This window comes from Myotis daubentonii, chromosome X (genome assembly GCF_963259705.1).
Source record: "Myotis daubentonii chromosome X, mMyoDau2.1, whole genome shotgun sequence".
Lineage (NCBI taxonomy): Eukaryota > Metazoa > Chordata > Mammalia > Chiroptera > Vespertilionidae > Myotis > Myotis daubentonii.
This window is the reverse complement of record NC_081861.1, coordinates 90,138,109-90,164,979: the sequence shown is the minus strand read 5'-3', so window position 1 is coordinate 90,164,979 and position 26,871 is coordinate 90,138,109. Positions and strand designations below refer to the sequence as shown.

The 26,871-nt window shown below is 45.9% G+C and overlaps 1 protein-coding gene across 6 annotated transcripts in view; it reads left to right on the top strand.

Annotated features, from left to right (window-relative positions):
- The first annotated feature begins 2,767 nt into the window (after positions 1–2,767).
- The window catches only part of DLG3 (discs large MAGUK scaffold protein 3), a 57,055-nt gene continuing 32,951 nt past the window's right edge, over positions 2,768–26,871 (top strand). Inside the window, exons 1-9 of one of the 6 annotated variants that reach the window (XM_059680224.1) lie at positions 2,768–3,197; positions 6,482–6,532; positions 6,952–7,076; positions 7,290–7,459; positions 7,739–7,875; positions 8,216–8,360; positions 8,942–9,101; positions 10,697–10,853; positions 11,249–11,351. In XM_059680224.1, the coding sequence (XP_059536207.1) occupies positions 2,841–3,197; positions 6,482–6,532; positions 6,952–7,076; positions 7,290–7,459; positions 7,739–7,875; positions 8,216–8,360; positions 8,942–9,101; positions 10,697–10,853; positions 11,249–11,351 (1,405 nt within the window). In that variant the 5' untranslated portion in view covers positions 2,768–2,840. Of the gene's footprint in view, positions 3,198–6,481; positions 6,533–6,951; positions 7,077–7,289; positions 7,460–7,738; positions 7,876–8,215; positions 8,361–8,941; positions 9,102–9,630; positions 9,805–10,696; positions 10,854–11,248; positions 11,352–12,019; positions 12,300–12,837; positions 12,858–26,871 lie in introns of those variants that run through there. The other 5 variants (XM_059680220.1, XM_059680219.1, XM_059680221.1 and 2 more) reach the window with 5 other exon arrangements.

The window sequence follows — 26,871 nt, the reverse complement described above, 5'->3', positions numbered from 1 at the left end:
TGATGGTTTCTTTTGCTGTGCAGAAGCTTTTTATTCTGATGTAGTCCCATTTGTTTATTTTCTCTTTAGTTTCCAATACCCTAGGAGCTGTATCAGTGAAGAAATTGCTTCGGCATATGTCTGAGATTTTGTTGCCTTTGGATTCCTCTAGTATTTTTATGGTTTCCCGTCTTACATTTAAGTCCTTTATCCATTTTGAGTTTATTTTTGTGCATGGTGTAAGTTGGTGATCTAGTTTCATTTTTTTGCAGGTATATGTCCAATTTTCCCAACACCATTTATTGAAGAGACTGTCTTGACTCCATTGTATGTTCTTGCCTCCTTTGTCAAATATTAATTGAGCATATTGGTTTGGGTCGATTTCTGGGCTGTTGATTTATTTATGATAGCAATTCTGACAGGTGTGAGGTGATGCCTCATTGTGGTTTTAATGTACATTTCTCTGACATTTAGTGACATTGAGCATGTTTTCACATGTCTATTGGCCATCTGTAATGTCTTCTTTGGAGAAATAGCTGTTCAGGTCTTTTGCCCATTTTTTAAATTGGATTTTTTTTGGTGTTGAGTTTTATAAATTATTTATAAATTTTGGATATTAACCCCATTCAGTGAGTTATCTTTTCATTTTTCAATATTTCTGTATGTTTGCAAATTTTCATTTTAAACAAGTTGGAGAGGCTATGTGGAGGATAGATACGTGATAAAAGCAAGTGTAGTAAAATGCTAATAAGAATCTAGACGGCAATTTGGTGTTTGCTCCCTGTAAAATTCTTTCAATTTTTCTGTAAGTTTAAAATTTTTCATATTAAAAATGTGGGGGGTAGCCTAGCCGGTGTTGCTCAGGAGGTCGCCAGTTCGATTACAGATTAGGTCACATGCTGGGGTTTTGTACTCAATCTCCAGTGGGGATTGTGTAGAAGGCAGCAGATTGATGCTTCTCCCATCAATATTTCTATCTCGCTCTCCCTTTCTCTCTCTGAAATTAATAAAACATATTTTTTAAAAACATGAGGGTAAAAAACTCGAACAAAAATTATCACAACTAGCACTTCCAATCCCACTTTCTCTACCTTTTTTCACAGCACTTATCATTATATAGATTATATAATTCATTTATTTATTTTGCTAATATTTGTCTGTGTCCTCTCACTAGAATGTAAGCTTCCCAAGGACTAGCATTTGTTGTGTTTTGTTCTATTTTTTGCTGTATCCTCAAATCCCAGAACAGTGTCTAGTACATGGGAGGTGCTTGATGAATATTTGCTGAATTAAGAATGACTTTCTGTATCCCTAGGACCTAGGTCAGTGTCTTGCACAGAGTTAGTGTGCAATGACTATCTGTTGAACTGAGATCTAAGTTCTGCAGAAGAACCTTAGAATGGACCTGTTGTACTGGAGTGGTTTGGAGCATAGACTCTTGAGGCAAATGGCCAGGCTTTTCATTCTGATTCTGTCACTTCCAACTGTGGTACCTACCCGAATTAACACCTCTGAGTCTCAATTTCTCATTGATGAAATTAAGATAATAATAACCTTGGTAGGGTTTTTGTCTGCATGTGAAAAGCACTTAGGATTTTGTAAAGACTCAATACTTGGTAGCTAATGACAAAACAAGAACAGCAAAAAGATAGTCTGGACATGTCATCCTTCTTCCATCCTCCAGCAGGCTGAGCCAGGAGAGGCTAAGGAGATTACCAAGTTCTTCAGACCCCTGAAATGGTTTCTCTTACTTCATATCTCTTTTTTGCTTTTCCTCCTGCCCTGTATTCTCTTTCCTCTTGCACCCTGAAGCTCTTTTCCCCATCATAACCATAAGGAAGTTGGGTGGAGGATACAGGAGGAGTCTGTGGGCCAGGGGCAATAAGTTAGAGCTTTCTTTTCCTCCTGTTCTAGGCTTAAGTGCCTCACTGGTAATGGAAGCAGGTTAAGTGGGAGGTTACTGGCATTTCAGGGCCTAGAGATTGAGAGAACAATAGTACTGGAGAGGAGGCACTCACAGGAGAGAGGCCTCATAAGCTGCCCTCTGCCCTGATCCCCTGTTAGGAGAGAGCACTTCCCCAGCATCCCTTCAGTCCATTCTTCTACCTCAAGTCTTTATTCGTGGTGGCCTCAGCTCCGAGTAAGCCGGGGGACCCATTGAGCATCTTTCTGCAACTCCCTCTTGGAAGTGGGGTGGGGTGGAGTGGGCGAATGGGCTGAAATTTGGAACATGGGGGCATGAGATTGGGGGCTGAGCTCACCTATGGCCTAAGTCCTCTGCCTCAGCCGTAGGGTTGTCGGTACCCCAGTTATCTGGGGAGCTGGAGCTGAACCTGGGGGCGCCACTGCCTCTGTTTCTTTAAGGAGCTGCTGTTTAGCATTCCTGCCGCTGCTGCTGCCTGACTCTGCACGCTGATTGGCTGGAATCAACTGAGAAAGGAGCCAGGGAGAGATGCTCTTGACTCCACTCAGATCCATCCTGGGGACCAGTGCAGGAGCGGTCCTCGCAGCACCCAGCCTCTGCCCAGGCTCCTGCTTCTTCTTTGCCGCTGGGCCTAGGCCCAGGAGCCACTACGGGCGACACGGATCCACCAGTGCTGGAGGGGGAGCCGTGGGTGCGGGGCAGCGTGGGGGCAGAGGCCCCAGGACGCCCGCCCGGCCCCAGGCCCCGCTCCGCTCGGGCGCCCCCACGGGTGCCCCCCCCTTCCTGGTCTGAGCAGTGTGAGTGTGCCCGGGAACCTGGCGGCGGCGGTGGAGGCGGTGGAGGCGGCGGCGGCGGCGGCGGCGGTGGCAGCGGCGGCAGCGGCGGCAGCGTGGAAACCGGCGTTGGCTGGGGGGTTCGGGCCGCGGGGGGCAGTGCCATGCACAAGCACCAGCACTGCTGTAAGTGCCCCGAGTGCTACGAGGTGACCCGCCTGGCCGCCCTGCGGCGCCTCGAGCCTCCGGGCTACGGGGACTGGCAGGTGCCAGACCCCTATGGGCCAGGTGGGGGAAATGGAGCCAGTACGGCATATGGGGGCTACAGCTCGCAGACCCTGCCTTCGCAGGCGGGGGCCACCCCCACCCCACGCACCAAGGCCAAGCTCATCCCCACCGGCCGAGATGTGGGGCCAGTAACCCCTAAGCCAGTCCCAGGCAAGAGCACTCCCAAACTCAACGGCAGCGGCCCCAGTTGGTGGCCTGAGTGCACCTGTACCAACCGGGACTGGTATGAGCAGGTATGAACCAGTAGGGGGGAAGGGGGGACGGCGGTGGGGCAACTGGCGGGGGGAGCAGCTGGGGAGTGAGGGCCTAGAGGCCTGGGGTGCAGCACGGGTTCGTGGGGCTCCAAACCAGTGGACCCTAAGCCCTAGCATTGCAGCTGGGCCAGGAGAGATGGTAGGAAATGTATGCTTCACAGTGTGTGTCTGTTTGGGGGGTCTCCATTTGGAGGGGGTTGTGAGGAGCTGTGTGTGTCGGGGGGTGAAGGTATGGCGGAGGAGCACATTTTCCTGTGTGGGGAATTGGGTTTGTCTCAGTGCGGGGGCTCAGCAGTGTCTCTGTGTCTGGCAGGGGCGGGAGGCTCTGCGGGAGCTGTGTGTGGTGTGTCTCCGCGGGAGGGGAGGAGGGGGCATGGTGCTCTGCGTAGGGGGGACATGTGACATGTGTGATGTGTGTGTGTGTATGTTGAGGTGTGTGAAGAAAGGCAATGAAGCTCCTGTGAATCTATGTAGAGCCCATGTGCCCAGCTCGCTGAGCTTCATCCCTCCATGCCATGAGTCCCTCTCCGTCCCAGTCCCTTTGTGTGTGAATGTGCACATGGACGTATGAGAATGTCTGACCGCGGAGGTGTTTCTGTATATGAGGCTTCAGGGACGGCTGTGTTTCCCTGTGTGTGTCGCTACATGTATATGTGTGTGAGCATGTGGCTGCAAGTGTGTGCACATATGTGCCTCTGTGTGTGTGTGTGTGGTGTGTGTGTGGTTGTGTGTGTCCCTTTGAAGAGGTGCTTGACAGGCAAAGGAGGGGAAGGAGAGGAAGAGAGAGACATGTCCCAAGCAAGGCTGAGAGGATGCTGAGAAGGACAGACTCTTTTGTCCAAGCAGCTCTGAAGTGTGTGTGTGCTGGAGGGGCGACTGAAACAAGCTTCCTCGCTCCAGAACAGGCATGATGCCTGGAGCCGGGCATAGGACATCTGCTCTGGTGTAAGAACTGCCCCCAGTGGGGCATGCCCCATTAGGTACCCCCAGACGTGGGAGAACTTGGCCGCCCAGGTATGGCTTACAGCTTGGGAACCCCTGGGTGCAAGGCACAACTCTGTCTTCCACTCCCAGCCTAAACTGCCAGCTTAGAAAATGGAAGGAGCATCTGTGGGAGAAGCAGCAAAATGGAGGCTGGGCCGGCAGAGCCAGGTCCCTGGCACACATGGCGGAGGGCCTGCCTGGTTATTTGGCTCTGCAGTCCCCAGGGTAGGGAGAGAGGAGGAGGTTTTGCTGTCGAGAGCAGGTAGTGACCATTCTGGCCACCTCTGTCCTTCTCTGGGGATAGGATGTGCTCTCACTCAGAAGCAATGATGGGGACTTCCTGGGGAGAGGAGTCCTTCCTTGGTTCTGCCCTTCTGTCTGTCTACACTTACTATTTCTTGTGTCTCTTTCCTTGGCACCTTGCCTTCTTCAGCGAGTCCAGCCCTCTCCTTTCCCTCTCTATCCAGGGGCCCCATCCTTGCAAACACTCTCTTACGCTTGTCCTGCTCAGCTGGGAGATGGGTGACAGTTGGCAATGTTTCTTTGCTGGGGCTGATCTCTGGATGCCTTTTGGCCCTGGGAGCAGAGTCCCTGAGGGGGGCAGTGGGAGGGTGGACCAGTTGGGAGCAGGAGCCTCTGGATCTCACTGGAGCTGGGCTGGAAGCATGGCTTATAACATGTGGGCACACATGGTACCCCAGGTACATGCAAGAGCTGCATGTGCGGGAGTTCTTTCCGCTGCGTTTCTGTTGCATGGTACTTCAGGCAGCTGTGTTGGTTTGGGGACTCTGAAGAACCATCAGTTCCTCCTGGGATCAGGGACCAGAGTGGCACTGCAGCTGGAGTCCTCCCACCAACTCCTAGAGCTGCAGGGCATAAAGTCTTGGAGTCAGGTCCAGAAAAGGTAGAGGCATGACTAGCCAGTCCTCTCCTCATCTCATCCTCTCTGCTTCTCAAACCCAAAGGTGTGTGGGGTGAAGGTGGGAGAGAGAAGCAGAACAGGCATATGGAGGAGCCCCCACCCTGGGTTCCCAGGTCCCCTTTTCAGAGTAGGAGATTAGGGGTAAGGCAAGAGCCAGAGAAAGATGGGGAAGGACTGTCAGGTTACCTGGGGAGAGAGGCAAGAGGGTTTCTCCATTTGGGGGGATGATGAGAGTGGGAGCCAGAAAGCAGATGCTACTTGTCTGTCCAGAATCAGATTTTTACTTGACAATGGCTACTAGTATGTGCCATCTGGGAGGCCACCTCTGTGGGCTGGTCAGACTAACCCTGTGTTTCTGTCCCCTTCCCTTGTGTCTTCTTCCATGGCTATTGCATGTTGAAGGCCATGGACTCTGCTGCCAATCGGTCCATGGTCATCAACTTCTCCCTCCTGGGGAATATTGTCCATTCTGCTCCTGTACCATCTCTGGCTTTGCCTCTGACTCCCAGCCAGATCCTACCCTGGGCCTTCCTGCTGGGAAACACAAAGGGTTCCGTACTAAACACCTCTTGGTTGAAAATGGATTAGGACTTTCACTCCTTCTACCCATGTAGACTTGGGTTCCTGGGGACACATTAGGAGATAGAGAATGAGGGTTTATAAGGTACTCTGAAGGAGGCAACTTCCTTTTTCCCCATGAGCTCTGCTGGGGAAAGGGATAAGTGGCCAACACATCAGTGGCCTTGGCAGCTTGCTTTAATCCAGATTCTAGCCTCTGCTCTGCCACTAACTCCCAGTGTGCCTTTAACACAATCTGTGTCCTCTCTGAGCCTCAGTGCCACCATTTATCATATGAGGGAGATTGGACAAGATGGTATCTGCTGTCTTTCTACCTCTGACACAGTGGGAGTCTGTGATCTGCACCATGGAGAGCTGTGGTTAAGAAGGCAAGCAGGTCCCTGTCCAGGTCCTGGGTACCCCCATGGATGCTGGGCATGGCTTGGTTTATCTACCATGTTCCATTTTTGCCAACCCCCTCAGGCCAGCTCCGCACCCCTCCTAGTGCACCACAAGGCCCTGGAGCCCAGTCTCTCCTTGAGTGTACCACTGGCTGGCTCAGTCCCAGACCATTGATCTGAGCTAAATGAACAGCTGAGTTTGGCATGATATGGCTGGAAGCAAGGGGAGGAGGTGGACTCCTCAGGGTCAGCCTGTCCCCATCTGTGGCCAATAGGTGTCTGGGATCTATTTGGGCTCTTCTACTCTGTGGGGAGTGTGGAGGAGCATGTTGACCAGGGGGCATCTGGCTGGGGGGTGTACAGAAGGCATTTAGGGAACTGCCTGTGTCTTCCCCTAGGTAAATGGCAGCGATGGCATGTTCAAGTATGAGGAGATAGTGCTGGAGCGGGTGAGTTTGTCAGTGGGATGGGATGAAAATGGAGAGGAGGGATTATGCCAAGAGAGAGGAGGGCCTTGAACCTCACTCTTAAGACTCAGAGGGGGACCTGCATTGAGAGGATGGGGAAACAGCGGCACTCAGAGGCCACATCACTGCATCAATCAGTGAACCGACTAACAAATATTAATTGACCTTGCTTGCTGAAGCCTGGGGAATTGGGGAGGGGGTGGCTTTGCTGAGGCCTCTATGCCAAAATGATCAGCACAGGCTGGGAAGCCACCAGGTTTCTGACGAATGTGCCCTGTCTGCCCTGGCCCCTTCTGAGGCCTGGAGCACCTGGCCTGGGGATTAGGCGAGGTTGGGGAACCAGGAACCCTTCATCATGCCCTCTGAGTGAGCAGACTGTGCCCCTCCACTCCTTTCTGCAGGGCAATTCCGGCCTGGGCTTCAGCATCGCAGGTGGCATTGACAATCCCCATGTCCCTGATGACCCTGGCATCTTCATTACCAAGATCATTCCTGGTGGAGCAGCTGCCATGGACGGGAGGCTAGGGTGAGGTGGCCTGGAAGCAGGGCTGGGGGAGGCAGGGGGAGGATGGAGATGAGGGGAGGAGGACTGCCTGGCAGGATGGCCCTTTGGTTCAATCTGAGAGGAGGAGGGGGAAAGGAATGAGGAGGAGGAGGTTGGGGGAGAGGAGCAGTAGGAGGGGAGAGAGGGGTGGAGAGGTTGTGTCATAGTGTTATGCCTCTTGGGCTTCCCCCACAGGGTGAATGACTGTGTGCTGCGGGTGAATGAGGTGGACGTGTCAGAGGTGGTGCACAGCCGAGCTGTGGAGGCGCTGAAGGAGGCGGGCCCTGTGGTGCGGTTGGTGGTGCGGAGGCGACAACCCCCACCTGAGACCATCATGGAGGTCAACCTGCTCAAAGGGCCCAAAGGTGTGGCCCTCTGGGTTCCTATGCTCTGGCCAGAGGTCCCTGGTTGGCTATGTAGGAAATGGAAGGGAATAGCCTTACTCCTTGCCTGACTCCCCATACCAGCTCACAGCCTTCTTTCTTGACCTCATGTTTCACCCTACTGACCTCGGGATGGCAGCCTAGTGTTTGGGATCCCCAGGGGAGTGTGTTGGCTGGGGGCAGGCATTGGGTTTTGGATTGAATTGACTGAGCACTCTAACTTCTGTGTCCTTCTCCCACTCCCTGCTGGTTCCTGCCCAGGCCTGGGTTTCAGCATTGCTGGGGGCATTGGCAACCAGCACATCCCAGGAGACAACAGCATCTACATCACCAAGATCATTGAGGGGGGTGCTGCTCAGAAGGATGGCCGCCTACAGATCGGGGACCGGCTGCTGGCGGTGAGACAGTCTTCACAGAAATGCCCAAATGGTAGGGTGGGAAGGTGGAGCTCTAGCAGCCTCTCACTCCACCTGAACCTCATTCAGGTATTAGGCATTGTGGGGAATTTCAAGAGCATCATCGGAGTTGGGTGTATCGGATACCAAGGCCCTACTTCTTTTCATGGCTGGGAGTCCCTTATCTTCCCTACCCCTATCCCAGGCTTCTCTGCTCTTCAAAGCAATGTCCTTGGGTCTCTGTGAGAGCACTGTTGAATTTCACTGAAAGGGCCCCTCTCAGGAGTCCCTGAGATGCCCTTCCTTCTCTCAAGTGCTAGCCCGAAGGCCTCTCCTCTTCTAGGTGAACAACACCAATCTGCAGGATGTGAGGCATGAGGAAGCTGTGGCCTCACTGAAGAACACCTCTGATATGGTCTATCTGAAGGTGGCCAAGCCAGGCAGCCTTCACCTCAACGACATGTACGCACCTCCTGACTATGCCAGCAGTACGTACCCATCTGCCCTGTCCCTGGGCTGAAGCCCCTGCCCCTGGTTTCTGGAGGGGAAGAAGTGCATACCCCTTGTTAAGATGGAGAGAGAACAGAGGACTAGTGCTCAGGAGAACTGAGTCCACACCTTATAGCTGGTCCCTTGGGCAAGTCCCTTTCACCTGTCTTTAGTTTCGGCTTTGGCAAAAAGGAGCTAAGCTGATGATATATGTGCTGCCTTCTTCATAGGCCTGCTGCAAGGTTCAAATGGGATCATGGACGAGAAAGCCCTTGGAAAACTGTATTAGGCTATAGAAATGTGAGGGATTATTATTAGTTACACCTCCAGTCATGCCTTTCTTTGTAGACTGCCTTGACTTCAGCTCTTTCTAAGACTCACAGGATTGAGCCCAGGATTCAGAAAGGGACTGTGGAGGAGGAATCCTTGGGGTGGAGTGGGGCAGAGAGGCCTGAGGAATCAGCAGCCCTTGGTGCTGAGGTGCATCTGAGGTGGGGTGTGAGAGACAGTCCTTGGGGAGGAGAGGAAGGTACCTATGTGGAATGGTCTCTGAAATTTTCTCGCCCTTTCTTGATTCCAGCTTTTACTGCCTTGGCTGACAACCACATAAGCCATAATTCCAGCCTGGGTTATCTGGGGGCTGTAGAGAGCAAGGTCAGCTACCCTGCTCCTCCTCAGGTTCCCCCCGCCCGCTACTCTCCAATTCCCAGGCACATGCTGGCTGAGGAGGACTTCACCAGGTGAGACTATCCCACCCCCTGTATAGGGGTGGGGAGGAGAGGAATCCGCTTCTGGCTGGCCACAGGCCTAGTGTAGTATGGCAAATAAGAGGACAAGGCCCTCATCGCTCCCATCTTTGGGGTCTGAGGCCCTCTCTCAACCCTTGGGGCCCTAAGAAGGAACAGAAGAGACTGCAGGGACAAGTACTACCATCAGGGGGAGTGCCAAGTGTGTGGCCCCGATCCAAAGTGCAGAGAAAGGGTGGGGTGGAGTGTTTTGGGGACCGAGGAGGTGGAGGCTGCGGGGTTCCTGCCCCGAGACAGTTGCCGCCCCCTCTGCTGCAATCATGCAGAATTACAGAAGAAAGCCGCGCGGCCAGTGGGGTTGGGTGGGACGCAGGGAGGCTGGCGGGCCAGGTGGCTTCATAGGGACCGGCCCCGCCCCACTCTGGCGGCGGCCTCTGTGGAACTGGTCAAGCCGGCCAGGGTTCCGGGGGACAGGTTTGCCGTGGGGTGGGGCCTGCTAGGCTGCTAGGCTGGCTGCAGTGGGGCCCCTGAAGGATAGGCGGACGGGGAGAACCGCAGGAGCCATGGAGAGGGCGCTCAAGTTCTCGGGCTCAGGCTTGGCCCAGGGCTTGGGCTCGGCCTCAGCCTCGGCCTGGAGGAGGGCTTCGCAGAGGTGGGCTTGGCCGCTCCGCTCCCTACGACCTGGAGGGGATGCCAGGTAGGAGGAGAGGAGGGCTTCGAGCAAGAATATCCGGGACTCACTGAGGAAGCCTAGGGCCTAGACCTGGAGCAAGAAAGGAGGAATCTTGGACTTGGGGCTCCTCTGATGAAAGATGCTTAAAAGTGAATGTGGTGGGCCTGAAAGTGTCCTGGGAGTCTGTATATGGATATACCTGAGTGGCTGTTGCCCTCATCTGATGACACTGTGGCCATTTACTGAGGGATTTCTTACACATGGTTAGTTGTAGTCCAGGTTTTCTATGTGTTTGTTCCCTTGCTTCAGTTAGGCTCTTGTGCCCCCTTGGGGGACCTGGGAACTCTTTGTCTTCCACATCACTTAGCCAGGGTGCATAGTAATTGGTGATTACATCTGTTATTGGGGAAGGTAGGAGGGGTCAGAGTTGGGGGTGGAATTTTAAAAGAGCAGAGGAGCATGTGGAAAGTAAGTATGCACATTTTATGGATGGAGAGTGCAATCAACTCCAGAGTGATTCCACTGTTCCTAACTGGCTCCCCTTCTGTGGCCCCAGCTTCATCACACCAGTTGGTAGGGTAGGAGAATCTGGGGAGGAAGAGGACCAGTGAATGGGCTCTGAACTATAGTGTTTAGAGTCCAGGCTAGGGCTTTGCTGACCTGAGAGAGTAGGGGACTATCCACTGGGGAGCTGACTCCAAGCCCTCAGGAATAAGGGAGGGAAGAGGAACTGAAACTTGGCACCTGGCAGAAAACAGCAGCCAAGCAGGTTCTAGGAGAGAAAGGGAGGAACAGGGTATCATACATAGGGACTCAAGTCCTTCTGCAGTGATATGGGACTTGTTCCAGACAGGCCCTCGTAGGGATGCCAGATAATATCTACCTTGTTCTGACCCTTCCACTGCTTTCCCACCAGAGAGCCCCGCAAGATCATCCTGCACAAGGGCTCCACAGGCCTGGGCTTCAACATCGTGGGAGGAGAGGATGGAGAAGGCATTTTTGTCTCCTTCATCCTGGCAGGAGGCCCAGCTGACCTGAGTGGGGAGCTGCGCAGGGGAGACCGGATCTTATCGGTGAGGAGACAAAGGCGAGGTGGGAGGAAAGGAGCCATGCCAGTCTAAAAGAGAGGAGAGGAGACCTTGCTTTCTCTAAGGAACACTTCTTGAGATGGATGAAAGGCTAAGAACTGGAGAAAACTTATATTTTCTTTTGTATGTCTTTAGTGAGGGACAGGGACTGAGATGAGATTTATCCTTGAGGAGGAAATGAATGTTCCTTTTATCTTAACCCTGGTTGGCATTTGACCTCATAAAGATAATTACTACACTAGGGATGCCATATCCTTTATGTGTCCTCTTAGAGACAAGGGTGGGATATTGAGAAAGGCATCTGAGTAGGCTTAGGGATGGGTACCCATCTCCCTGTCCTAACTGCTATGACATAGGACTCTCGTTCTTGCTTTCAACAGGTGAATGGCGTCAACCTGAGGAATGCAACTCATGAGCAGGCTGCAGCTGCTCTAAAACGGGCTGGCCAGTCAGTCACCATTGTGGCCCAGTATAGACCGGAAGGTAGGAGAAGGAAGGAGGGGCAAGATAATTTGAGGAGTTTACACTTTCAAGTATTGGCTTTTTGCCATCATAGGCATCAAAGCCACTAGACAAGGTCCTTTCTGTTTTAGTGCAGTAACCTCTTGCTCTCTGGACAGGGGTAGGTTTGGGCAAGTCAGGGAGCATCTATGAAGGCTATACTCAGAACCTGCTGATCAGGGCTGCAGTACAACAGGAGGCCAGTAGTGGGCAGCAGCCTACGGGAGGAAGCACAGAGATTGGGGAGGCTGGAAAAAGGGGAGGGGAAGGAATGGGGCTCGGAGGGCTCAGAGACGAAGACAAGGAACTGTGTGCCCTGGAACGGAGGAAGGTAGCTTGTTTAGAAGTACTTCAGGGAGAAGTGATCCGACTTAAAAAATCTTGGGCCAAAGCTCTATGACCCCCCCCCCCTCCCCCGCCTTCTCTTCCCATATCAGGGTGACCATGAAAAACCCATAAACGCGCCGAAAAGGTGATGCCAAACCTTCGGGGTAGGGAATCAGGAGTGGACCCTCTCCCCCTACGAGGGCCTTCTTTGTGTTCTCAGAGAGCTTCCCTGGGCTGGGGAGAGTGGGCGGGGCCAGTCATGCAAATTAAGGCCTTTGATTGGCTAGGACCCACGGAGGCCCAGGTGCGGAGGTGAGCCTCTGGCCGGCGGGCGCGCCTGCCGGCCGGCAGAGTAACCATTGGCTAGCCAAGCGAGGCCTCCAGCCGCACGCCCCTCCCCCTGACCCAGGCGGCGGGCGTCCCTCCTACCCCCTCACGCGCCTCAGGCGTCTCCTCCTCCTCCCTGCCGTCCCTCTCCCCCTCCTCCCCTCCTCCCCTCCTCTAGCGCGCCCCGCTTTGTGTCCGTGGTCTCCCGCGCGGGACGTAGGGGCAGCCGGAGCTGGCGCTTTCTCAGCACTAGACCTGGACTCGGACCGGCGCCAGGTGAGGTGGGGCGGACGAGGGCGGGGGTCAGGTCCCCTCCCTGTCCGCCTGAGCCTCTCTACGATTCTGTTCTCTGACTCTGTTTTCCAACACTGCCCCCCCCCTTTGTACTCTTCCCTCAGCCCCTGCGGGCACAGCTTGGGTCCCCTATTGGGGGTCCCTCCCGGGCCCAGGGAGCGACCCTCTCCCGTTCCCAGGCCCCTTCTGCGGCATCTCTTTGCCATCACCTCTCCCAGCCAGTTCTGCCCGCTTTGTGCCTCAGGGCCTCAGCCCTCCCGTAGCAGCTCCCTAATCCCTAACCTCTGAGGAATTTTCTAAAGCGCCCCTCCCCCGCGCTCTTGAATCCACCAAATCCGGCTACCTCTGGGAACACCAGAGATAGACTTGGCCTTTTCAGGGCCCCCAACCCACGCTTTTGTTTGCACCGACTTCTTTTGCCTCCCCCTCCTCTTTGTTAGCCCAGCTTTTGTCTCTGAGGGCTGCAACTCTCAGGCTCTTCGGACATCTAGGCCCCATGGACCAGTTACTAAGGGGGAGGAAGGGACCTCTCCCGGGCAGGTGCGTTGGTTGCGTGATGAGAAAGGGAGAGGCTGGGAGCCCTATCCTCAAGCCCAGGGATCTAAAGCGCCTACCTTTGTCCTTTCCGCCCTCCCCCCACTCTGGTTCAGTACCTCCAGCCAAGAGCCTGAAGGGAAAGAAGAGAGGGGCCTGCACCTTCTGCACTAGTGTAGGGAGGTAACTAACAGGAGAGCTGTCTGGGTTGAGGTAATGGGAGAGATGCAGATGGACACTCTGAGTCATTTTTCTCCATGTTTGGTGTTCAGCTTAAAGATAAGAAACACACCTTAGGGTTATTGTTTTTATGATTTCTGTGTTTGCTGTTGGCTTCTTAGTGTAGAGCTAACCATCTGATTTTTATTAGCAACCGGTATGTATCTATTTCATGCCCACAACTTTGATAATGTAGGTTCTGCAAAGAAAATGGTTTTGTCGTGTGTGTGTGTGTGTGTGTGTGTGTGTGTGTGTGTGTGTGTAGGAGAAATTGATGTGTTTCTTTCAGTTTTGCTCTCTGATGTTTGGCACATGGAAACAATACTGTGAATTTGTCTGGTAGTAGGGTGTTGGAAACTGGTGACTACATATTTTTGTGAGTTTTGTTGGGGGAATGTAACTGGTTTCCATACAAAGCTGCAAGTTGTCCAGGGTAAAAGGAATCCTGCGGTGTTTATTGCTCTCAGGCTATTTCTGAGAGTGTATAATGTATGTTGAGGTGCTGTCTTATGTTAGGTCACTCTACCATTTGCTACACAAAGCCTTTCTTCTCTTAGGATTCAGTTGAGCCACTGCTGTTAAAGCTCTGTCACCCAATTTTCTTTCTTTGGTTTGGTAAATCCAACAGGATCCCAACATGCAAAAGCTCCTTTTTTTTCTCATTCAAAAATGAACCCTTGGAGACAAGTCTATAGGGACTATCAAGCATTCTGTGTTGGGCTCTGAATTTTCTTTGATAAAGTGGTAGTTTTTAAAAATATGGACTCCATGTTGATCATTTTATAAATATATTAAACACTGTTCATTAAAAGATTGTATCATATGGGCATTTACAAAATGAATAATCCAAACATATGTCTGTTGGCTAAAATGGCAGAGATCACATGTTATTGGCCAAGTAAGTGTTCATTTTTTTTACATGGAATATGGAAGCTGGAAAGGATTATATAGTCCAAACCCTCATTGTGCAAACCGGAACAGCGACAGTAACAGAGGGACTTGACTTGCCTAAGGTCATGAAAGGAAAGTTGCTGAGGGTCAGCAGTTGGGACCAATTGTGCTTGGGAATACCTGAGAGACCTAAGACCTAGCTAGAGCAGAGGAACACCTGGAAAGGAACTAGGGAAAGAGAGATGAGGGAAAGAGAATGAGGGAATGAGAGATGTATGCGCAAGGGAAGATTAATCTCCATTGTGGCTACTGAGGCAGCATTGCCAAATCAGTGTAGCCTTTAGCTAGATACCCTTTAGTATGAGAGCTTTGAAAAAATAGCTTTGACTAATTAGAACAGAATAAGAACAATTCTTCCTTTTTAAATGGCTTAACTGAGATATAATTCACATACCATAAAATTCACCCATTTAGGTGTGCAACTCAGTGGCTTTTAGTGCATTCACAGAATTGTGCATCCATGGTCAGTGACTTTTAGAACATTTTCATTACTCCTCTCCTTTTAACACATAGAGAGGGTGCAATTATTGGAATTGCCTGGACATTTAGAGGCTGGATGGCAGCTCAGTGGAAATGCTCTTAACTTTGAGATTTTTTAATATATCTGGTTTGCTTAATGTAAACCCATAATGAAGATAGAAACTGTGGCTATCTATTTGAACTTTGTACTGTGCCTAACATGGGTGCTTTACACATATTTTTATGACGGAGCTTTGGAAAATATTAAAATAGAAGTACTGTGATGAAAGTGCCACAGTGAGAGATGCTGTTTAATAGTTTCACTCCTGATTGCTCTAAACTGTCGTGGACACAGCAATCCTACCTATTAGCTAAAAATACCACTAGCATGATGTTCTTGGGCATGTATAATCCTGCTTTAAATTCAAATTGAAAATTTAAACAACTGGCTCTTGGCAAAGGCTCTTTTCCAATCTATTCTAAAATGAAAAATATTTTTCTGTGACTTGTGGAATTGCTCCACCAAGGGAAGGATGGGATTCATGTTAATACATTTTGATTTAGAAACTATCTCCTGCATTTTCTCCTCTAGCTACTTTGTGATAGCCTCTGTTTATAAACTGAACTAGTGTTTTTCTGGAAAGCCCTTTGTTTATAGAGTAGAACCTGAACCCTAAATCAGGAGGTGAGCCAGAAATTGGTCACTAAGTTAGCTAAACTGGGAACTGATTCTTTGTGACCAATCTTTTCAACTGGAATATAAATCCAGAAAGGCTGGGGTTAACAGGGAGTAAGAGAGAATGAGAGTTTTCTATACTTATTTTAAAGTGCTGAATAAGCACACTTTCACTGTGGAAACATCTTCAGGTGAGGCCTGGAAGAGTTAAGAATCAGTGTTCATAATAACTTGAAAGTATAAAAGGGATATTTCCCCATAACTAATTAACCGTCAAGGATGTAAACATAGCTGCTACCCTATCAGTGAGATCTCTCTTGGGAGCACAGAGGTGAAAGTTTATAAAGGCAAATAATAAAGTCTTGAACTGTCTGTTGCCGTCCTAAAAGAAGGCTAATGTGAGGAAGGAAGAAAATGAATACCTGTTAACAGTGTTTCTATACTGAACAATTTGAAGGCAGCTGGTACTGTATTTATCTGTATCCCCAGCACCTAGTCCAGAGCATGGCTCGTGTTTTGTTGAATTGAATTATTGAGTATCTCTATGTTCCAGATGGCTTCGTGAGCATTTCGGATATCCCTGTGGGATAGACAGTATAATCCCCATTTTACAGATGAGGAAAATGAAGCTTAGAGAGGTTGAGAGACTTGCTCAAGGCCACACGGTCAGTAAGAGGCAGAATCAAAAATTGAAGTCAGGTTTTCTGAGAACTTTGGGTCCCAGGCTTTTGCTACTAGGTCACAACTACCACCCACCATAGCAGAGAAGCTGTGAGCTTCCCCCTCTATCTACCTAAATACATCTGGACATAGCAAAAGGTACTGCTTTGAGACTCTTCAGGTGCCAGAAGCTGTTAGCAAATGGAGTAAAACCAACTCCCAAATGTCAGCTTTTTAGTCTTGATGGCTACCAACTCCTGCACCAAAGGAAGAAGTAACCTGGAGGTAGAGGGGCTACCAGAAGCCTGAGGGAGACCCCCTTCTCCTTCAAAAGGAAAGTGGGATTAGGAAGACTATCACAGCATAATATTGTGGGGGGAACCAGAGAAGGAGCCAAAAATTGGGAGTTGGTTTGCTTGACTTAATGGCAGAGTGTGCAGGCTTAAGAATGTTAATGCAGTAAGTAGGCATTTCTAATTTCTTCAAGTGAAATGAAATTGTATTTGTCACTCATTTGTTATGACCTTATAATTCACTCATTAAGGGTGCAATTCGGTGGTGTTTAGAATGTTTATAGAATTGTGCAACCGTCACCACAATCAATTTTAGAACATTTCCACCACCCCAAAAAGAAACTGCACCATTTAAGTGTCACCCTCCCATCCCCCCTCAGCACTAAGCAACCACTAATCTACTTCCTGTCTCTATGGATTTGCCTATTCTGGACATTTTGTATAATATGCAGGGGTGGGCAAAAGTAGATTTACAGTTGTGAGTATGGGAAACATAATTTATTCTTGTATTATTTATTAATGATTGTATTATTTTCCATACAGACAACTGTAAAACTGCTTTTGCTCCACCCTGTATGGTCTTTGTGACTGACTTCTTTCACTTAACATAGTGTTTTCAAGGTTTATCCATGTTGTAGCATGGATTAATACTTCATTTCTTTTTATAGCTGAATAATATTCTGTTATATGGATATATCACATTTGTCTATCCATCATCAGTTGATGGGCATTTGTCTTTTTCTCACTTTTGGAGTGTTATGAATAATGCTTCTTATGAACATCTGTATGCAAGTTTCTGCATGGACATTTGTTTTCATTTCTCCTGGAGATATATATATGCCTGTTAACAGTGGAATATATATATATTCATATGGCAACTCTATATTTAACCTATTGAGGAATGGCCAGGCTGTTTTCCACAGAGGTTGCACCATTTCACATTCCTACCAGCAGTGTGAGGTTTCCAGTTTGTCCACATCCTCACCAACCCTTCCTTGTCAATGACAGTCTTTTTTATTATAGCCATCCTGGTGGGTGTGAAGTAATATCACATTGTGGTTTTTACTTGCATTTCCCTGATGGCTAAGATGTTGAGCATCTTTTTATGTGCTTATTGTTTGTCATTCAATTTTGTTTTGCTTGGTCCCCTAATTTGATTCTCATAGTTTCCAAATTGACTTGAGCCCAGAGCAGGCCAACTATGTTATTATTCAGGTGATTAGAGGGACCAAGAGGATAAGGGACGTTTTACTGTTAACACTGTGCTGGAGGGGCTTAAAGATTGGGTGTAGATAGATGACTTTAGCTATAAATGCTTACCTGATAAAAATGATAAAGCTCACCTTTTTTGTTTTTTAAAAACAGCTTATTCACATACCTTACAACTCACCCATTTAAAGTGTACAATTCAATGGTTTTTAGATTGTTTAGAGTGGTGCATCTAGCTCCACAGTCAATTTTAGAACATTTTTCTCACCCTAAAAAGAAACCCTGTCCCATTAGCAGTCACTCCTCCATCTCCTCCCAATCCCTCCCCTCCCCTAGCCCGAAGCAACCACTAATCTTTTGTTTCTATAAAGTTACATTTTTCTGGACGGTTCATATAATTGGAATCCTACAACGTGATCTTTTGTATCTGGCTTCCTTCACTTGGAATACTGTTTTGAATGTGCCAGTACTTCATTCATTTTTAAGGCTAAATAATACTCCATGCTATGGATACACCACATTTTGTTTATCCATTCATCTGTTGATGGACTTTAGGGTTGTTTTCACCTTTTGAATATTGTGAATACTGCTTCTATGAGCATTCATGGGCAAGTTTTTGTGTGGTCATATGTTTTCAATTCTTTTGGGTATATATACCTAGGAGTGGAATTGCTGAGTCATGAGGTAACAACATTTTCAAACTGTCAGACTTTTTCCCAAAGTGGCTGCACTGTTTTAGGCCCACTCTGTTTTTTAAACTTAGAAGAGAAAAAAATTAACCTTTTGTCCAGTTTTGCCTCCTGGGACTGAACTTCATATAAGTGGGTGAGCTGGCCTTTTGTGTCTTCCATGTAGCCCAAGGACATGGTAGCTAGAGAAGACAATGATTTCTGAACCTAGTTCCACAGATGCTTTCTTGTCCTTGTTAGATGATTTGAGGCAAAATCATAGGAGCTTCGGTGTCTGCAAAACATTGTTTCTCCTGAATGGTTAGAATAATATATGACCAGGAGAATGAGTTATTTCTTATTTAGTTAGAGCAGGGGTCCTCAAACTTTTTAAACAGGGGACCAGTTCACTGTCCCTCAGACCGTTGGAGGGCCGGACTATAGTTTAAAAAAAACTATGAACAAATTCCTATGCACACTGCACATATCTTATTTTGAAGTAAAAAACCAAAACGGGAACAAATACAATATTTGTATTTGCATGTGGCCCGCGGGCCGTAGTTTGAGGACCCCTGAGTTAGAGCTTTTGGGGATTTCTTTTTACTCTAATATGTTGCTTGTTGAAAACTTTACCCTTATATTTACACTGTTGCTTTGTTTAAAGTTTTGGACTCTTTTCCACAATTCTATGTTAGATAAGTGGAAGTGAGTTGTGAATTCAGTTTATTCAGTGTATAAGTTCCTATTTGTACCTAGACTGTTACTGAATCACATAATCTTGAACTAATACTAGTCTTGGTTTAATAGGGCCTTGTCTTCTTTCTTCCTGTGATAAGGCTTTCATCCTCTTGAAATGGACCTTTGTTTGCTTTTCACTGAATTCAGATATCTTAAAAAAGCAAAGGCCTTAGAGATTTGGGGATTTTTCTACTTGATAAAATTAAATGATAAAAAATTTTAATAGACTCATAGAAGAAGAGTAACATAATTTATATAAATTTGTACATTAGGAATCCGGATACATGTCCTTCAAAAAGGATAAAGAGAATTTTTCAAATCCAGACTATATTATTAAGAGTTGTTTGTAAACACTGAAAAAAAGAAGTGGTGAGCACAGGAACCAGTATTGGTTCACCAAGGTCAAACAAATCATGTCAGAGTGAGCAGATTGCTTTCATGGACTGGTAGATCAGGGAAATATGGTAGATGTGGTATATTTAGATTCCAATAAGGCACTGCAAGGCTTCTTAGATCCACTCTTGGATCAGATGACCGGGTGACAATAGTGTTGATACATTTAAGTGGTTTTATCTGTAACTGGTTGAATGCTCAATCCTAGAAGAAAATGCTGAATGATCCAGGAACAGTGTGGAGGGGAGTTTCTAGTGCATGTGTGTCCTAGCTTTGTCCATGACCTATCTTGTTCATTTTGCCTCCCTACTCCCCTCAATTTGTATTTATTTATCCCTGGATAGAAAAGTATTACATTTAGATTTGTATAAAATTGGAAAATACAGAAAAATACACAGTAAAAAAAATTCAAATCACCTGTAATAATCTCCAGAAATAACCACTGTGTATAAGACTTAAATTTTCTGCCAAATTTGTATAGTATATCATCAAGATTAGGATAATTGTATTTAAACAGTTTTATATTCCTTTTTAAAAATATTTTTATTGATTTCAGAGAGGAAGGGAGAGGGAGAGGGAGAGAGAAACATCAATGATGAGAGAGAATTATTGATCGGCTGCCTCCTGCATGCCCCCTAATGGGGATCAAGCCCACAACCTGGGCATGTGCCCTTGACGGGAATCAAACCGGAGACCCTTCAGTCCGCAGGCTGACGCTCTATCCACTGAGCCAAACCAGCTAGGGCTCCTTTTTTTTTTTTTTAACTTAACATATGCCATAATTAAAATGGTTTTTTAAGCCTGGCCAGTGCAGCTCAGTGGTTGAGCATCAACCTGTGAATCTGGAGGTCATGGTTCGATTCCTGGTCAGGGCACATGCCCTGATTTCGGGCTTGATCACCAGTGGGGTGCATGCAGGAGGCCGCCGATCAATGATTCTCTCTCATCATTGATGTTTCTATCTTTCCCTTCCTTTCTGAAATCAATAAAAATATATTTTAAAACATGGTTTTTAATAGTTATGTAATATTGCATTGTTGTGTCATAATTCATATAACTTCCCTTATTGGTGGACATTTAGGCATTTCCATTTTTTAAAAATCTTAAATAACTCTTTGATGGATGTTCTTGTATGAGGCTTTTTGTGACTGATTGTTTGCTCAGAATGAATTCTTTGGAGTGGAATTTTTGGGTCAAAGGGTATAAACATGTTTAAGACTTAAATTTTTTTTATTGATTTTTAGAGAAAGAAGGAGAGAGAGGGAGGGAGGGGGAGAGAAAGAAACATTGAGGTGAAAGCAAAACATTGATGGGCTGCTTCCTGTACTGGGGATTGAGCCTGCAACCCGGCCACCCGGCCATGTGCCCTGACTAGGAGTGGGGGGCAGGGGGAAGGAGGGCAACAATGCCCAACCAACTGAGCCACACCAGCCAGGGTGTTTAAGGCTTTTGATATATTTGTCAAATTATTCTCCACTTCCACCAACAGTGTATATTTTGAGATTCTTGTTAACATGGAGCATTCTTTTTAAAAATCTTTACAAATTTGATAGGTAAAAATGTTATTTAATTTGTATTTTAATTTGTATTTCTTTGGTTAATAATAAAATTGAACATTTGTGTGTGTTTTTAAGTGTGTATATGTCATTGGTGATTTTTTTTTGTAAATTGCCTGATTATGTCCTTTCCCTATTTCCCTGTTATGGTGTGTTCATCAGTTATTTTGTTTTAAATATATTTTTGTTGATTTCATAGAGGAAGGAGAGAGAAAGAGAGAGAGAGAGATCAATGATGAGAGAGAATCATTGATCGGCTGCCTCCTGCATACCTCACACTGGAGATTGAGCCTGCAACCTGGGCATGTGCCCTGACTAGGAATCGAACCACAACCTCCTGGTTCATAGGTCGACGCTCAACCACTGAGCCACACCAGCTGGACTGTTCATCAGTTCTAATTGATGTGTAAAAGTTTTAATGCAGTTAGAATATTAACTCTTGGTCAAATATACTGAAAAGATTTTTCCCAGTTTGTAGTTTGTTTTAAAAAATGTTTTTATGTAGCCAAATCTCTCATTGTTTTCTTTTGTGTATTATGCCTCTGCCCATAGGTTTGGAAGGGCCTGCCCTACTGTGGGAGCAAATAAATATCTGTCTTTGTTTTATGCTAGTTATTTAATGCTTTTATTTTGCATTTAAAAGCTTTACCTGCCTGGAGTTTATTTATGATATAAAGTAGGATACTATCTTATTTTTGCTCCAAATGTTTAATGAATCACCTCAGTAACATTTATTAAATATTTCCTTTTCCTACTGTTTTGAAGTGTCACCTTTATAACACGCACACACACACACACACACACAATTTGGATTTTGTGTTTCTTTTTCTGTTCTGTAATATTTTACTCTGAGATTGTCAGTTACTGAAAAATGACCACAGATATTTGGACAAATAACAAGAAGAGTCTTTTCTTTCTCTAGGACCCATTTTCTGGGTTCCTTCCATGAAACTTTACTCAAAAGAGATTCAGTTGATAGCCCAATAAAGATTGTCAGATAATATATGATCCTATTGGAGTGACTACTGTGAAGAACATTTGAATCTAGACTTTCAATTGATGTGATAAAACATAGAAATTATGTTAACTCAAGTTAGCAAGCTTAGTCATAAGATGTTTCAGTCACTATATTACGGCATCTCTGTTAAATGAAAATGATTGTTAGGAATAAGAGTACCCACTATCTTGAGAGCAGAGAAAGGTATAATTCTGTCTTCATTCCAATGTTTTCTGAATGAGCTGTTTTGTCTTGGGGTTAAAGATGCTAAATGGTTTGTTAATCTTGCATATGAATATGCTATATGAAATTCCTTTGAAATAGAGAAAAGGCCCTATTTGAGGCTGTTACCCTGATCTGCTTGGTGATCTGGAATTGGTGAGAAGAACCAATAGCAAGTCCTGTGGATAACTTTTTCTTAGCTTGATATGAGATCAAAGCATTTTTCATTCTATTTATTTCAGACCAGGTGGCTGAGTATAATGAAATCTGTATATACTATAGTACTTTTGCTCAGTAGTTCTTCCCACATCCTCACTGAGCTCTTTGGGGGACAGAAATATCTCCCCAATAGGAATAAACTGGAATCTTTTATGGCATGCTAATCTGGCATGCCTTGTTTTCTGTTTCATTCCCAGTATCAGGGTGCTATCCAGAACCCAGGCTATGTGTGTATGGCTGAGGAAGCACATTGTGACAGTGCAGGGACCAGAACAATGACACTGAGGTTTCTGTTCTGGGTTAGTCAGAATTCCAAGCCCATTGTTCTAAAAGTAAAGCTGACATTATTTTTCTTCAAGCAGTATTTGCCCATATTGAGTCCTGTTTGTCACGCCTCTGCCCTCTCACATAGCCTTTAGAAATGTTTTTGGTTTTTTGTTTGTTTGTTTGTTTGTTTTGCAATTTATGCTCATTGATTTGGTATTTTTTGACCCAAAGAGCTTAGGATTATTTGCAGATGTGAGGATTTCCCTCTTCTAGATCATATTTTAAAAAATTAAGTTAGCTCTGGCCAGTTTTTGCTCAGTGGTTAGAGGATCCAAGGGCAAATACCTCAGGTGCAGGTTTGATCCCAGAATGTGCAGGAAGCAACCAATTGATGTGTCTCTCTCACATTGATGTTTCTCTTTCTTTCTCCTCCTCCTCCCTTCCACTCTCTCTAAAAATCAATGGAAAAAATATTGTCGGTGAGGATTAAAACATTTTTTAAATTAAAGTAGTCCTAGGTTTGATACCTTATGGAACTTAGAAATTGTCCAGTTTTAGATGTGTCAGTCTTTAAATTGTGGGCCCCATAATTAGAAACTAACCCAAGTGATACACTTCATATTCTTTTTATATAGATAAGTTTGTGATTTTTAGAAATGTTGTGCTATTTGGTGATTCATATACATATCTCCACACTGGCAGGTATCTTCTCGATGGACTCATTTTTCTTTCATCTCCATTTCTTTTGAAAACCTGAGCTATACTGTTGGGACAGATGCTTGTAATTCAAACACATCCTGAGGGTTTGCACTCCAAAAGGAACTATAGAAACCTTAAACACAATTCATACTCATCAAAATCTGTGACTCTCTCATGAGATTGTCACTGCATTTCCACCAGAGTTCTGTATACATTTTCACAGTGGTTGATTCCTTTGAGTTCAGGGCAGCTCAGCAATGGCAAATGAGGGCTGTATGGGTTTTGAGATTAGAACACCTGCACTTCTGTGAGAACAAATGAGTCTTTGGGCAACTATTGACTTCTTTTGAGTTTATAAGCCAACCCAGATGTGCTATTATTCAGGCCTGTCTTCCCTACTTAGTATTTGTGTGGGGACTCAAGGTCAAGAAATTAGATGTCTCTTTTTTTACTTTATTTTTATTTGTGTTTTCCCATTGTTTCCCTGTCACAATCTGTGTCTGAATTTTGTGATCCAGTTGTCTCCTCAGCTTCATTGTCATTTCCAAATTTGGTAAGCATAGTTTCATTTTATTTTGTAGCATTTCCCTTTTTTAAATCTTTATTCAAATCATTGGTAATCTATATAGCATACAGAATACATACCCTTTGTTGCTACCATTTGTTTCCTATCTCTACAACATTTTCCTACCCAGAATTAAATAGGACCAAATAAAGTTTATATGGGTTGAGAACCTGAGTCTCTTTCATCTTTGTCAAAAATGACTGAGAAGTGTCACTTTTAATTCTGAGGAGACAGTTTTTTCTATCATTAGGAAGGTAGATAGATCTGAGAGTGGAGATGGATTTGGAGGCTTGGATGAGTGCCCAGTTTTTTATTTTTATTTTTATTAATTTGAGAGAGGAAGGGAGAGGGAGAGAGAGATAGAAACATCAATGATGAGAGAGAATCATTGACCACCTGCCTTCTGCATGCCCCATACTGGGGCTTGAGCCCACAACCTAGGTATGTGTGCTGACCGGTAATCGAACCGCGACTTCCAGGTTCATAGGTCGATGCTCAACCACTGAGCCACACCGGCCTGGGTGAGTGTCCAGTTTTTATTAGTGGACATTGTAGTTTCAGGCCCTTTTGATATGTTATTAGGCTATTAAGTGGTTTGTGTTTTTTTGTTGGTCAGTTTTTAGCATTTTGGGGGTGGGTGGAAGGAAAAAGTTTTGTATTATTTTTTCTTACATTAGTTCATGATGAAGCAGAACTTGAGAATTGTAGTGTCCAGGTTTTTCCTGTAGGATCTTTATAGCAAGTTAACAGAGTCAATAAAAGTTTATTGACTCAACAGGAGTACCATGCTAACCTTTGAGAAAGAAACAAAAACCACATCAAGGAGCTAATAGTTTTGTAAAGGAAATGACATCACCACAAATGCTGGGCACTAGATTTTAAAAGGATGAGGTAGTAGAGGATCTGGAAACCATGTTAGATGAAGATTGATTAAGGAAGTAGGAATATTTAGTCTGGAGAAGAGATAACTTATTTTGAGGATATGATGGCAATTCTGGTTAATCCTCACCCGAGGATATTTTTCCATTGATTTTTAGAGAGAGTGATGAAGGGAGGGGGAGAAACATCAATGTGAGAGAGACACATCGATTGGTTGTCTACTGTGAACCCAGGACCCTTCAGTCCGCGGCTGACGGTCTATCCAATGAGCCAAACCAGCTAGGGCATGATGGCCATTCTGTATTATGGCTGATGTTATCCTGCCTTTTCCTGGTCTTTTAGGAAAAACCTTAGAAGTTGCTTGTAGTCTTTTTCACCCTATATCCAATCAGATACAAAATTTTGTCTCTTTCTAGATCTAATGTATTTCTTGATTTTTGTGTCTTCTTTCTATTCTCAGTTGCTCCAATACTATGTCAGGCATTTGAAGTCATTGTCTGTAGTAGAATTGGTTCCTAGTCTCTATTTTCTTCATCTCTGTCCTCCATTACATTCTCAGAATAATCTTCCCCCAAACATAGTTCTAATTGTATCACTTTCCTATTTAAACTTCAGTGGTTCTATCTCAAACTCTTATAATCTTGCCCCCTCCCCTTCTCCTGTTAACACTTTACTTTTTAGTCAATCTTATTCAGTAGTCTTAGAACCTGCTCCAAGCTTTCTTAGCCCTTTAACCTTCTTTAAACTATTTCTTCACACTGTTATGAAAGAGAACCGATCATGTTTTATGTTGCTTTAGATACCAAAATTAGGATCAGCTGGCCAAAGAGCCCCAAAATTTTCTCTTGAATAGTGTTGTCTAATACCTAAAGGATAGAGAGCTTCCAAACATTGAACATACTTGAGTAGAGGCTAGGGAGCTAGCTGGTTTGGATGCAGTAAAAGCAGGGGTTACTTATATTGGGGGCTATAGGGCCCAGACAGAAAGAGAAAGCATGGTTCTCTGCTGTCAAGGAACTTAAGTTTACATGTAAGGCACCACACTTATTTGGCCAACAATAGCCAAAGTGACACACACACACCTACCCACCCACCCTGATCATGTCACTCCTTTACTTACAATCTTTCAATGACTTCTTAGGATAGAAGTAACAATCCTTACTATAGTTCATAATCCCTTGCATGATCTGACACCCGCCTACCTCCCTAGCATGATCTGCCAGTATCCCCTTTATTTGCCCATGATCCAAATATTTTGTACCCTCACTGTGCTTTATCCACCCCTCTTCCCCTTGCTAACTCTTCATCCTCAAAGGGTCAGCTTAAATGTGACTTCCTCAGGGAAACCTTTGTTAGCATCTCCTTCATGGCCCCCCCCGCCCCCCCCCGCCACTCCACAGTAGGTTAGGCCACTCTGTTCGTTTCTCTCTTAGCATTTTCTTCATAGCATTTGTCACAGTTATAATTAAAACTAGAGGCCTGATGCATGAAATTCATGCAAGAGTAGGCCTTCCTTCCCCCAGCTGCCAACACTTGCTTCCCTCTGGCACCCGGGACCCAGGCTTCTCTTGCAGCCCTGGCTTCGTCTGATTAGCATATTACACTTTTATTATTATAGATTGTAATTAAAGAGTTTTTGTTTCATGATTGTAATTTCTAGGAACTATTTTGATTACCATTATATATCCAGCAATTCTCACAGTGCCTGGCACACAGTGGACATTCAATAAATGTTTGAATAAATAAATGAATGAATAAAACTTCTAGGATGAAAAAGGTGGTTCAGTGTCAGGCAGGGGAGAAAATTCTAGGAGAAGGTAGTAACAGGTAGGAATGACCACATCAAGAGTTTCAGCCAGAAAAAAAAAAAAAGAGTTCCAGCCAGGCTAGCTCACAAGAGGATCTGTGTAATGAGAGATGGGATACAAAGGCTGGGAGTGAGGGGAGGATGGTTGTAGCCATCTTTAAAAGTTTAGTTGAGATATTAAAGTAAAATACTTCAGTTGCTGTTATTATAGATACTTGAACAGGGAGGCTACACGTTGAAGTTTTAGGAAGGCTTTCCAAATAAGAATCTAAGCTGTACTGGAATTTGGAGAGCCTGGGGGCAGAAGCCCAGTTCGGGCAGTACAGCAGTGGTCCAGTGAAGAGATGACACAATGTGACCTAGATCAAGGCAAGAAAGAAAATGAAGAGGCAAAATCAACATGAAGGCAAGGAGATAAAGTTAGAAATAGATGGATTGAGGAAGCAATTAGGATGCAATGTAGCAAAACTTGAAGAAACACTTGTGCCCATTGTGCCCGGGGAAGTGGGGTGGGAGATAGAAGAAAGTGTCATTTACAGTAAC